This window comes from Centroberyx gerrardi, chromosome 3 (assembly GCF_048128805.1).
Source record: "Centroberyx gerrardi isolate f3 chromosome 3, fCenGer3.hap1.cur.20231027, whole genome shotgun sequence".
NCBI classification, from domain to species: Eukaryota; Metazoa; Chordata; class Actinopteri; order Beryciformes; family Berycidae; genus Centroberyx; species Centroberyx gerrardi.
Window position 1 is genome coordinate 25,667,637 of NC_135999.1, and position 10,268 is coordinate 25,677,904.

Here is a 10,268-nt window from a genome sequence, read left to right on the forward strand (position 1 = left end):
CTGCAGGTTTTCATTCCAACCAAACACTACAGCAGCTTTTTCCACAGATCAGTCCCTCCTCTGGTTGAAGTTCTGTTCAACCAGAGGAGCTCATTGGTGAAATGAGCTTCTGTAGTGTTTGGTTCTTGGACCTCCATCCCTGAACTAATCATACCTTGTAATGTCCGATGGCTGGAAAGCAACTCAATTTTGATGGGTTTTCTCCTGGAGATGCAGCCAAAGTGCAGCAGTAGTTCACAGGGTTCTTAGAAAGTATGGAAAGGTATGGAAAATTATTTTGAAATAAGTCAGTGTCTTAAAAAGTTTGGAAAACACCTAAAATTATGCTTTGAAGTCTGGAAACTCAACATCAAAGAGGCTGGGATGATACTTAGTTTGCACACAGGTCACAGCCAATAAAGAAACTACATACCAGATAAAAACAAAAACTACTCATAGTTTATTTTACTTCCCTTTAACACTATCACCAGCAATCATATTTTGTATCTTCAACATGTGCGTCGGGTGAAGCCCGGCTCTTTTCTGTGATGAGAAATGTGATTGGCCTTTTGTCCTGGCAACAAGCCAATCAGCCCTCCTCTTGTCTGTGGCAAACTTCTGATTGGCTCGTTGTCATGGAAACCGCGCCCCCTTGACGTGCTCTCTCTGCTTTGTCCTAGCAGGCAACTAAAATAGCATTTCAACAAGGTAAACCAACATATATATGTCATTTATACATGATAAGTGTATGTGCTTGTGTCTATACAGATTCAGTGTGAAGTTTTAGAGTGTATTTGCTGAGTACTCGGTGTTCAGAAAGCTGTAATATAATACCGAGGACAGCTGGGGCAAAGTCACAGTTTTGTAACTGTCCGTGGGAATGTCTGCTGCTCGCTTCATATAGTTCACAAAGATTCATGTCCAATTAACGTTAGCTTTAACCTCCTGGTTTGGATGTATGTTTTCAGTGTAACGGTACAGTTGAAGCCTTGTCAATTTAGCCTACAAAGTTGTAACTGCAGTGTGTGTAAATTTGCTCGAGTTTGGTCTGAATGTAAAATACTTAGCTATAATATTCCCATAGGGAATTACAGTGTATCTGTACTGAATAGAGTGACGCAAAAAGGTTACAAACGCACGCACATCCAAACGCGATGAATACTAGGTGCTGGACAGGAGTAGCCTACATGTGAAAAACGGAAAAATAGAGTCCGCACACTAGATACACTAGATAATGCTCCCATGAACATTAGCATTATCTAGTGTGCGGACTCTATTTTTCCGTTTTTCACTGAATAGAGTGACCCCAGTGGTATTCTTTATCTCCTATGGCATCATTGTAATATTCCTACAAATTACTGTAATATTCTGTAATATTTGGGACTCATTGTTTTACAGTGACATTTATATAGTGTCCTATTACACTATAGGATCACCATAGTCCTATTTTCTGGTATCTTTTAAGTTTGTCAGGTATTAAATAACATTTGTCTTTTATTAATGTCATATGCACAAGTTCCCACAACTTTGTGGCATTTCTGAGTGTGTTGACCACTCCAATACTGCACCCAGCTTTACATACAGTATTACCATGTATGAATTGAGCTGCATGTTCCTAATTTAAGCCCTACAGCCATCCCTGTTTTGGTGCCTCTACTGCAGGTTCTGTTGCATTTTTTTTTTTGCCATAGTAAAAACATTAATGTTCTGATTGTCATGTCCAATAATGTTGCTTCAACTTCCCATTTTGCTCGACCAGTGTTGGCAGTTTGTTGTGGTGACTGAGGTGATTTGGTCTTATTTTCTTTCTTTTCTCTTAGGTTTTAATCTCAATACCAATGCATTAACATCTCTCTCCTGCTTACAGAAGGCTAACGCATTGTGAAACAACCAGTAAGATGGAAACTGAGGTGATACCAAAGCCGATATCCAACGGTGTGACAAATGGAGGAGCAAGGATTGTTGTGGATGATGATGATGAGGTTCTTAGGTATGGAGGAAAAGTTGCATGGTCAATGGTCTGTTCTGGCACTTAAAGCATAGGCCTAATATCTATATTACTTTCACTTTGGTAGAGCATTTTTCATTTTCAAGTGCTCATTGCCTTTTATTCATGATTGGTCAACCACCAAATTATCTAGGAATTTAAGCCTCTTCTATTGTTGCATTCATTGTATGAAGCTCTGGATTTATCTAAATAGCTCAAATGTTAATGAGTCTCTCCCTCTTGCTCCCTCCTCTCTCTTTCTCTTTTCCAACCAAGTCCAACCGACCTGTCTGAGATGTTGGCGGAGGGGACCAAGGAGTCCCACGACAGAGCAGAGAACTGCCAGTTTGTTAAAGATTTCCTCAGAGGGCGCATCAGACGAGAGCTGTTCAAGGTTAGCCTTCAGGGCTTTGTTGTCGTCTGTACATATTTCAAGTCCCGGTTCAAATGATGCTGGGGAAAATGGGTGTAAGCAGGGTGAGGAACTAACCAGCCACCAGGCAAATGCTGGTAATGCTTGGCTCTCCCAATTTGTTCAGTTTGCTGGCATCACCCACCTTGATGCCGCCTCCCCAGCACACCACAGCAAAGAACAGTGCACTGGCTGCTACAGACTGGTAGAACATCTGCAGCAGCCTGTTGCACACATTGAAGGACCTGAGCCTCTTCAGGAAGAACAGCCTGCTCTGTCCTTTCCTGTAGAGGGCCTCAGTGTTGTCCGACCAGTCCAGTTTGTTGTTGAGCTGCACTCCTAGTAACCGATAAGAGTTCACCATCTCCACCTCCTCCCCCTGGATGGTGACAGGGTTTGGGGTCTTCCTGCTCCTTCTGAAGTCCACCACCAGCTCCTTGGTCTTCCCGATGTTGAGCTGCAGGTGGCTGTTGTCGCACCAACCTACAAAGCTCTCTGTACTCCTCCTCATTGTCCTCTATGTTGCAGCCGACAGTGGAGGAGTCATCAGAGAACTTCTGTAGGTGCCACGTTCTGGAGTTGAAGCGCAAGTCTGAGGTGTAGAGGGTGAATAGGAATGGTGACAGTACGGTTTCTTGGGGTGCGGCGGTGTTGCCCACGTCTGACAGGCAGCCCTGCAGCCAGACGTCCTGAGGCCTGCTGGTGAGGTAGTCCATGATCCAGGCCACGAGGTCTTGGTCTACCTGCATCTCTGAGAGCTTCTCCGCCAGTAGAAGGGGCCAGATGGTGTTGAAGGCACTGGAGAAGTCAAAGAACATGATTCTCACAGCGCCCCCTGGCCTCTCCAGGTTTGAGTAAGCCCGGTGTAGCAGGTAGATGATGGCGTCCTCCACACTGATGTGGGCCTGGTATGCGAACTGCAGGGGTTCCAGGGAGCCACCCACCAGGGGCCTGAGGTCCTGCAGAACCAGTCTCTCAAAGGTCTTCATGACATGTGAGGTCAGAGCGACTGGCCTGTAGTCATTGAGAGTGCTGGGATGTCCTTTCTTGGGCACCTGAAGTCTTCCACAGTTGGGGCGCCTTCTCTAAATATGTACCAGTCACCGTGCCCAGTGGACAAAAAAATTGTTTCCTGCCTTGGTTGTGACCAACAACTTAGTGGGACTGTATTGTGCTAAATGTAACCCAATCTTTCTCAAAGTCATCAATCAAATCATTCATCTCTGTCTTCCTCTTTGACCCCCTCTGCTTCCTTTCTCTCTCTGTCTTTGCATGACTGTTCATCAGAAACAATATCGTCAAACCAGTTTACAAAATGTCAGTTTTTCAAAAACCAACAGTTTATACATTCAAACCATAAAGAGATGATAAAATCTTGGACATGAAAACCTGTACTATGTAATAGTACATAATCACCAAGATCTAACGTAAAACAGTTCCAAAATTGAGAACATGTAATTATATAAATCATTCAACCGCCATTAAAGTCATATCAGACATTGTAGTGACCATTGAACCATTGTGTGTATGTGTGTGTGTGTTACTCTGTCTATCTGCATCTCTCTCTCTCTGACTTGTGACTTACTGTCATAGTAGGCCTATCATTGAATTTCAGGAAGAAATGTCTACAGTATAGCCAATGTTTCTCTGTAGTTATTGTAGAGAAATAATTATTTCTCTCTCTCTCTGTCCTTCCTTGGCCAGAGGGGCACAGTGGCTCTGTACTTTGTCTACTCGGCGATGGAGGAGGAGATCGAGAAGAACAAAGATCACCCCCAGTTCGCTCCCATCTATTTCCCCACAGAGCTGCACCGTTGCGAAGCCCTGGCCCGGGACCTGGAGTACTTCTATGGAGAGGACTGGCAGAGCCAGGTCAGCAGAAACCACAGAGAGCCTTGTAGGCTGCATGTCAGTCTCACGATGTAAAGGTGGTGAGGTTGAGCCTCACACATGGCTGGCCTGTTTTTTAGGGCATCAGTCACCTGCAGCCTGTTGCACCATTTAAACTTTTCAAATGTAGGCTACTTGGAATGTAAATTCTCACTAAGTCCAAGTTTATATATGACTATTATATAAGTCACAACTTAAACCTGCAGGAGTAAAGTTGTCTGTAAAATAACCGGTGGCATGGCACATCAATTTGTTGGGACAATTTGCTGACCCGGAGGAACAAATACAGTGTGGTTAATTCAGCAACTAGCTAGCAATAAAATAAACAATGTTTTTTCCAAACTATCAGTGATAGGAGAAATGTTATTAGTCCTATCTATATAGCTTTTACCCTGTTGAAAGTAACAGTTACACCACTTGATGTCGCTATTGTCTGTATTAGTTACATCTAGTTATATACAAATACTTACTTTATATCAATATACTGTATATACAAATGAATCCTAATACTTGGTGTTGGAGCCAAGCCTATATTAGAGAATACTTATAGGATCTAAATACTTACCTGTCCTATCCTTTCTCAGCTTTACTGTAAATGTAGTCTTAATATCTGTCATTAACTGTGGAGAGAAATCTATCTGGACATTTTAATATACTAGACCTGTTTTCACTTCTTTTACCCAAATTGTATTTAGCCTTAAAGAATTGCCTATGGATGATAATTATTTACCTCTTTGTTTAGTGTAGAATAGCCAGGTTCCTTGAATTGAAAACAAATGTAATAATTTAATCTTTGAGACACAATTTATTGTTCATGTAGGTATTGTAGTAATTGTTACTGTCTCTTTAAGAAACTTCGTGGCCTATGTTCTATCCTTGAGCATTTGTTTGCTTTTAAACAAATAGGGTAATTTTGGTGTTTACTTTGCAGCAGTTATTCATATGCTAGGGGCAAGGGTTAAAAACAAAAAAAGTTTCCTGTGTTACAGAAACTTGAATTTGGAAACAAATCTGCCTTATTAGACGTCTCACTTTTACTTATAACATTAAAGAATGTATCTACACCCAAACCACAACAAACTTTTTCAGGTATCTCTCTTTTCTAGTGTGTTTGTCATATATTTAGCCATTATTTGCACACAGCCAGTAGACTCCAGTAGACTTCCTTGATAGCGCCAGACGTGTTGAAATCCTGGAAAGCCTCTACTGACTTTCGTAGCTCTGTTGCCTCTCGCAGATCAGCCTCTCGCCAGGCACCAAGCCTTATGTGGACCGCATCCACCAGGTGGGAGAGAAGGACCCCGTGCTGCTGGTGGCCCACTCCTACACCCGCTACATGGGTGACCTCTCGGGGGGACAGATCCTGAAGAAGGTGGCCCAGCGGGCGCTGAAGCTCCCCTCGACGGGCGAGGGTCTCAACTTCTACCGGTTCGAGGGAATCCACAGTCACAGCGGCTTCAAGCAGCTTTACCGGAGCAGGATGAACGAGCTGGAACTGGATGCCAAGACCAAGGAGAGGATCGTGGTCGAGTCCAACCTGGCCTTCGGCTTCAACATGATGGTGAGGGAGCAGGGAGGGGTTGGGAGAGTCAGACCCACAGTGTGTCCTGACAATAGAAGGTTTTAGTAGGTCTTTAATTGTTTTTCGGGGTGAAAGATAAAGGTTTAGTAAGAGAAATATAACTTTTATCTGAACACAGGTATTCACCGAGCTCGAAGAGATCGGAAAGACCATCAAAGAGGAAGTCCAGGATGCAGGCCTTGGACACAGTCATGCAGAGATTGTGCAGGGAGGAGACATCAACAAGTGCCCCTATTATGCAGCAAAAAAGGGTAAGTTGAAGAGTTTTGTTCCAAAATGAGATATCCACCATTTGGAAAAAGGAACACACACTTTAAAAAATATAGTATAAAAATAAAGTAAAAGATGGAACATTTTAAACAATAGTAGGTAATAACATGTGGTGACTAAATAATAACACTTTTACAAACTGGATCCTCTAGATAGAGATATTAATTGCAAGAAAGATATTTTTTCTCAAATTCATAGTGTTTCAGAAGAGCACTCTTCAAATGGACTCTTATCAGAATCAGAGTTTGTTTGTTTTTTTCCAGCAAGTACAATACATTTATAGGAATTCAAGAGTTTCAAATGAGATATTCACCAAGTGAAAAAACTTTACTTTTTTATGGATAGTAAGTAACCTAACACCTTGAATGACAAAATAAGAGTTTAACAGACTGGAATCCCTACATTTTAGAGATATTCTATGATGAACCCCAAGTAATGATTTTATTTTCCCCAAATGTATGCATTTCAGAATAAAACTCTTCAATTAGTCTTGGTGGCATTGGTGCAGAGAAGTATCGACAGACTACAATAATAACACTGTATTTACTGACACACATTGCTGAGGAGCCACAGGACCTTACATACAGTGAACTGCAAGGGGTCAGCACAAGACATTTTGATAGAGATTTATTTATATAGCGCTTCAGAAACACAAAACCAGTGTGTACTAAACTAAGTACCAAAACAGGGGGGTTCGAAAACAGGGGAAACGGAGGCAGAGCATGGAATAGCAACAGCAAAATCAAGACTTAATGTAAATAAGAGCATTGTTAAAAGCACAAAATAGGCGCAAGAACGCATAAAAGAACATGGCAGACACAGTGAAAAGCCAGTGATAGATTCGGCTGGTCTGATGTTTGGGTGGAGGGTATTCCACAGTTTCGGTGCAGCCACAGAAAAGCCCTATTACCCCATCAGTCTTAAATGGGACCTTGGGGTGATTAGAGGACCTGAGGGACCTGGTAGTATTGTTTAGGGACGGAAGTTCAGAAATAAAGGGGCAACACCATGTAAAGCCTAAAAACAAATAAAAGGATTTCAGTGTCAATACAGGTGGTGTACATTTACTATTCAATCACTATGTAGATTCAGGAAGCATAGCCTGGATTATGCACCTGTACAAGAGTATGGAGAGGTAGCTATACTGAATAGGATGAAATGAGTTGTGAGCATTTACGCTGTCGACGATGAAATCAATCGACCTGCCCTTTCAGAATCAGAGTCAGAATCATTTTATTGGCCAAGTACATTTGCACATACAAGGAATTTAGCTTTAGCTTTAGCAAAGAATAAAAGACAATATAAAACCAATAAACACAGTAATATAAAATCAATATAGAAACGGTAGAAGGAAAAGATGAAATCAGAATCAAAATATTGCACCGTAAGTATTTGCACTGTTTTGAATATTGCACTTTGATGGATAAATAAATAAATAATAAATGGTGAGTGGTAGTGGCGTGTGGCAGTGATGGGGGCGGAGGGGAAGGTGCAGTGTATAGTGGTGATTATCCGTTTGTTAGCCGGGTGTGCGGGCAGGAAACAATTAATATAATAATAATAATAAACTTTATTTATATAGCACTTTTCTTAACAAAGTTACAAAGTGCTTAACAAAAAGAATTTAAAAAACAACAATTAAAAACAAAAGAAAAACAAACAGAGATCATGAAACAGAGGGGAATAAAATGAAGTTACCCAAAAATATAGACTGTCAAAAGTGGGATAATCAAACACAGCAACATATCAAACATTCATAAAAGCTTTCCGATAAAGGAATGTTTTAAGAAGAGATTTAAAAGACACTAAAGATGTTGCCTGTCTGATCTCGAAAGGCAGACTGTTGCACAGTTTGGGGGCTCTAACAGCAAAGGCCCGGTCACCTTTGGTCACTAGCCGAGACCTAGGAATAACCAGCAGAGCCCTATCCACCGATCTAAGTGGACGCCCAGGCACATAGGGGGTTAATAAGTTCTTGATGTAATTTGGAGCAAGGTCGTTTAATGCTTTAAAAGTGATAAGTAGAAATTTAAAATCAATGCGGAATGTAACAGGCAGCCAGTGTAAGTTGGCGAGTACCGGAGTAATATGTTCATATCTCTTGGTGCCAGTTAAAATCCAGGCAGCAGCGTTCTGTACCAGTTGGAGTCGGTGAAGGGAGCTCTGACTGATGCCGGCATAAAGTGCATTTGCAGTAGTCGAGGCGGGAGAAAATAAATGCATGTATGACCTTATGTAAATCAGTAGGAGACAGGAATGATCTGATTTTGGAGATTGGACTGGGCTGCTGGTAGGCTTGGTTTCTGGGAGGTGGTGAGACGATGCGGGTGAAGCTGTGTACATAATGTACCACAAAATTTCAATTAGAATTCAGTAATCCAAAAAACTCCATTGACATGTAGTTTTCTATGTACTCCAAAGCATAACCCTGCCATATTTAAATGTCAGTAATATTAAAATAAGCAAACATTCAGTAAGAAATCATTGTAAATCAAATTAATTCAGCTGTTCCATTAAATTGATTATAATAGATAAGTAGCATGAACTTGCTGGCTCGTTTCTTGGTAACCTGCCCAGCTCTGCCAGATACCAAGTTAGAGGAGCTTCTGTTGGTATGCAGGATATGCTTGTACCAATGAAGAAGATGAAGATGTCATCAAGGTGGTAGGGCTTGGTCTGGATGGTGAAGAAGAAGAATGAAGTAACGCCCGGGTATTCGACCATGTGCCATGGAGGCAGAGAGTCTGCAGGTTTTCATTCCAACCAGGTTTTCATTGACAACATCAAATGATTTCACTGATTAGCTGACCTTCAACCAGAGAGGAGGAACTAATTGGTGAAATCATCTGCTGTAGTGTCTTGATTCTTCCATCTTGATTTGTACAAGCATATTCTGCATACCAGCAGAAGCTCCTCTAACCTGGTTTCAAGGGCAGAGATGGGCAGCTTTGATTTTCTTTTCCAGTCTGTAATTTCTGTTCTCATTCCTTCATTTATTCATCCATTCTCCATCTCCCACTTCCTCTTACCGCCTCATCCTCTTCCCTCTCCTCTCTCCAGCGGCCAGTGGAAATCCCACCTACGCGTGCCAGTTAGCCGTGACGCTTCTCAGACACCCTACCGGTCAGGTTTTAATGGCCACCTGGGTGGCGGTACTTGCCGGATTTGCCGCCTGGTACCTCATGTGATCTCACAGAGCGGTTCTGCCAGTCGCTACTGAGCAAAGACACGAGGCCACAGTAGATTATCTTGAGCTCCTCACTTAAAACCTCACATATTTGTTCTTATTTTCCCTCATTTGTAAAGCATTTCACTGCTAGAAGTGTTAATGCATTGAATACCTGAACCTGATCCAGGGTTGATTTAACACTGACTATGAACTGACTCTATGGAGCATACAGTGTTTTTGCTGCTGAGACTGTGGAGAATACAGTGAAATTGCTTTTGTTATTATGTAATTGCAATACATAACACACTAAGCCTACAGGGATTTTATGATGCTTGTCAAAACCTGCATGCCTTATTTAATATGCATACAGACTTTAAAGGACATTTTACCGTGTCAAAATATTGAATTTATATTCTAAGAGGTATTGGCCCATATGATTATAATACTCTTGTCAGTTGAATGTATTCCACAAACCAATGAAATATTGTTGATTGTATTGAGTATGCATTGCTGCCTAATAATGCATTAATTTACAAAGTCCTGTACATTCTGTTGTACTTGGTGATTGGACTGATTGAACTGTGATAATAAATAAGGGTCAAGTTGTGTCAGTAAATAATATTGAATCTCTCTGAGGAATGTTTGTTGAAAACGTTAACATTTACATTTTAGATATTTAGCTAACACCCTTATCCAGAGAAACTTCTTACGAGTGCCACAGAGGAAAAGCTTAAATTCTTACATCACCGACACTACAAGCAAGTAACAGTAAGGGGTACAAGTGCCAGAGCCACAGCTGTTGTATTATAAATTGTTGTATGATGGAAAAAAGCACCTGGTAAATAAATAACAGAGAGGGAGAAAAGGTTGAAACATTTTTTCAGCATGTTATTTCATGTTTGAGACTTTGTGACTCAACACCCTAGGTGATCCAAAATTGGTTTCCCAGTGACCCCGCCCCTCTGTGTTTACCTGCGTG

General features: G+C 41.4%; 1 protein-coding gene across 1 annotated transcript; it reads left to right on the forward strand.

Moving 5' to 3' along the window:
- Positions 1 to 1,877: 1,877 nt before the first annotated feature.
- On the forward strand, positions 1,878 to 9,308 carry hmox2a (heme oxygenase 2a). The gene is made up of 6 exons (XM_071896262.1): positions 1,878 to 1,969; positions 2,243 to 2,360; positions 4,083 to 4,250; positions 5,506 to 5,829; positions 5,969 to 6,101; positions 9,181 to 9,308. Exons 1-6 carry the CDS (start codon positions 1,878 to 1,880, stop codon positions 9,306 to 9,308), a joined length of 963 nt encoding a protein of 320 aa, XP_071752363.1.
- Positions 9,309 to 10,268: the final 960 nt, after the last annotated feature.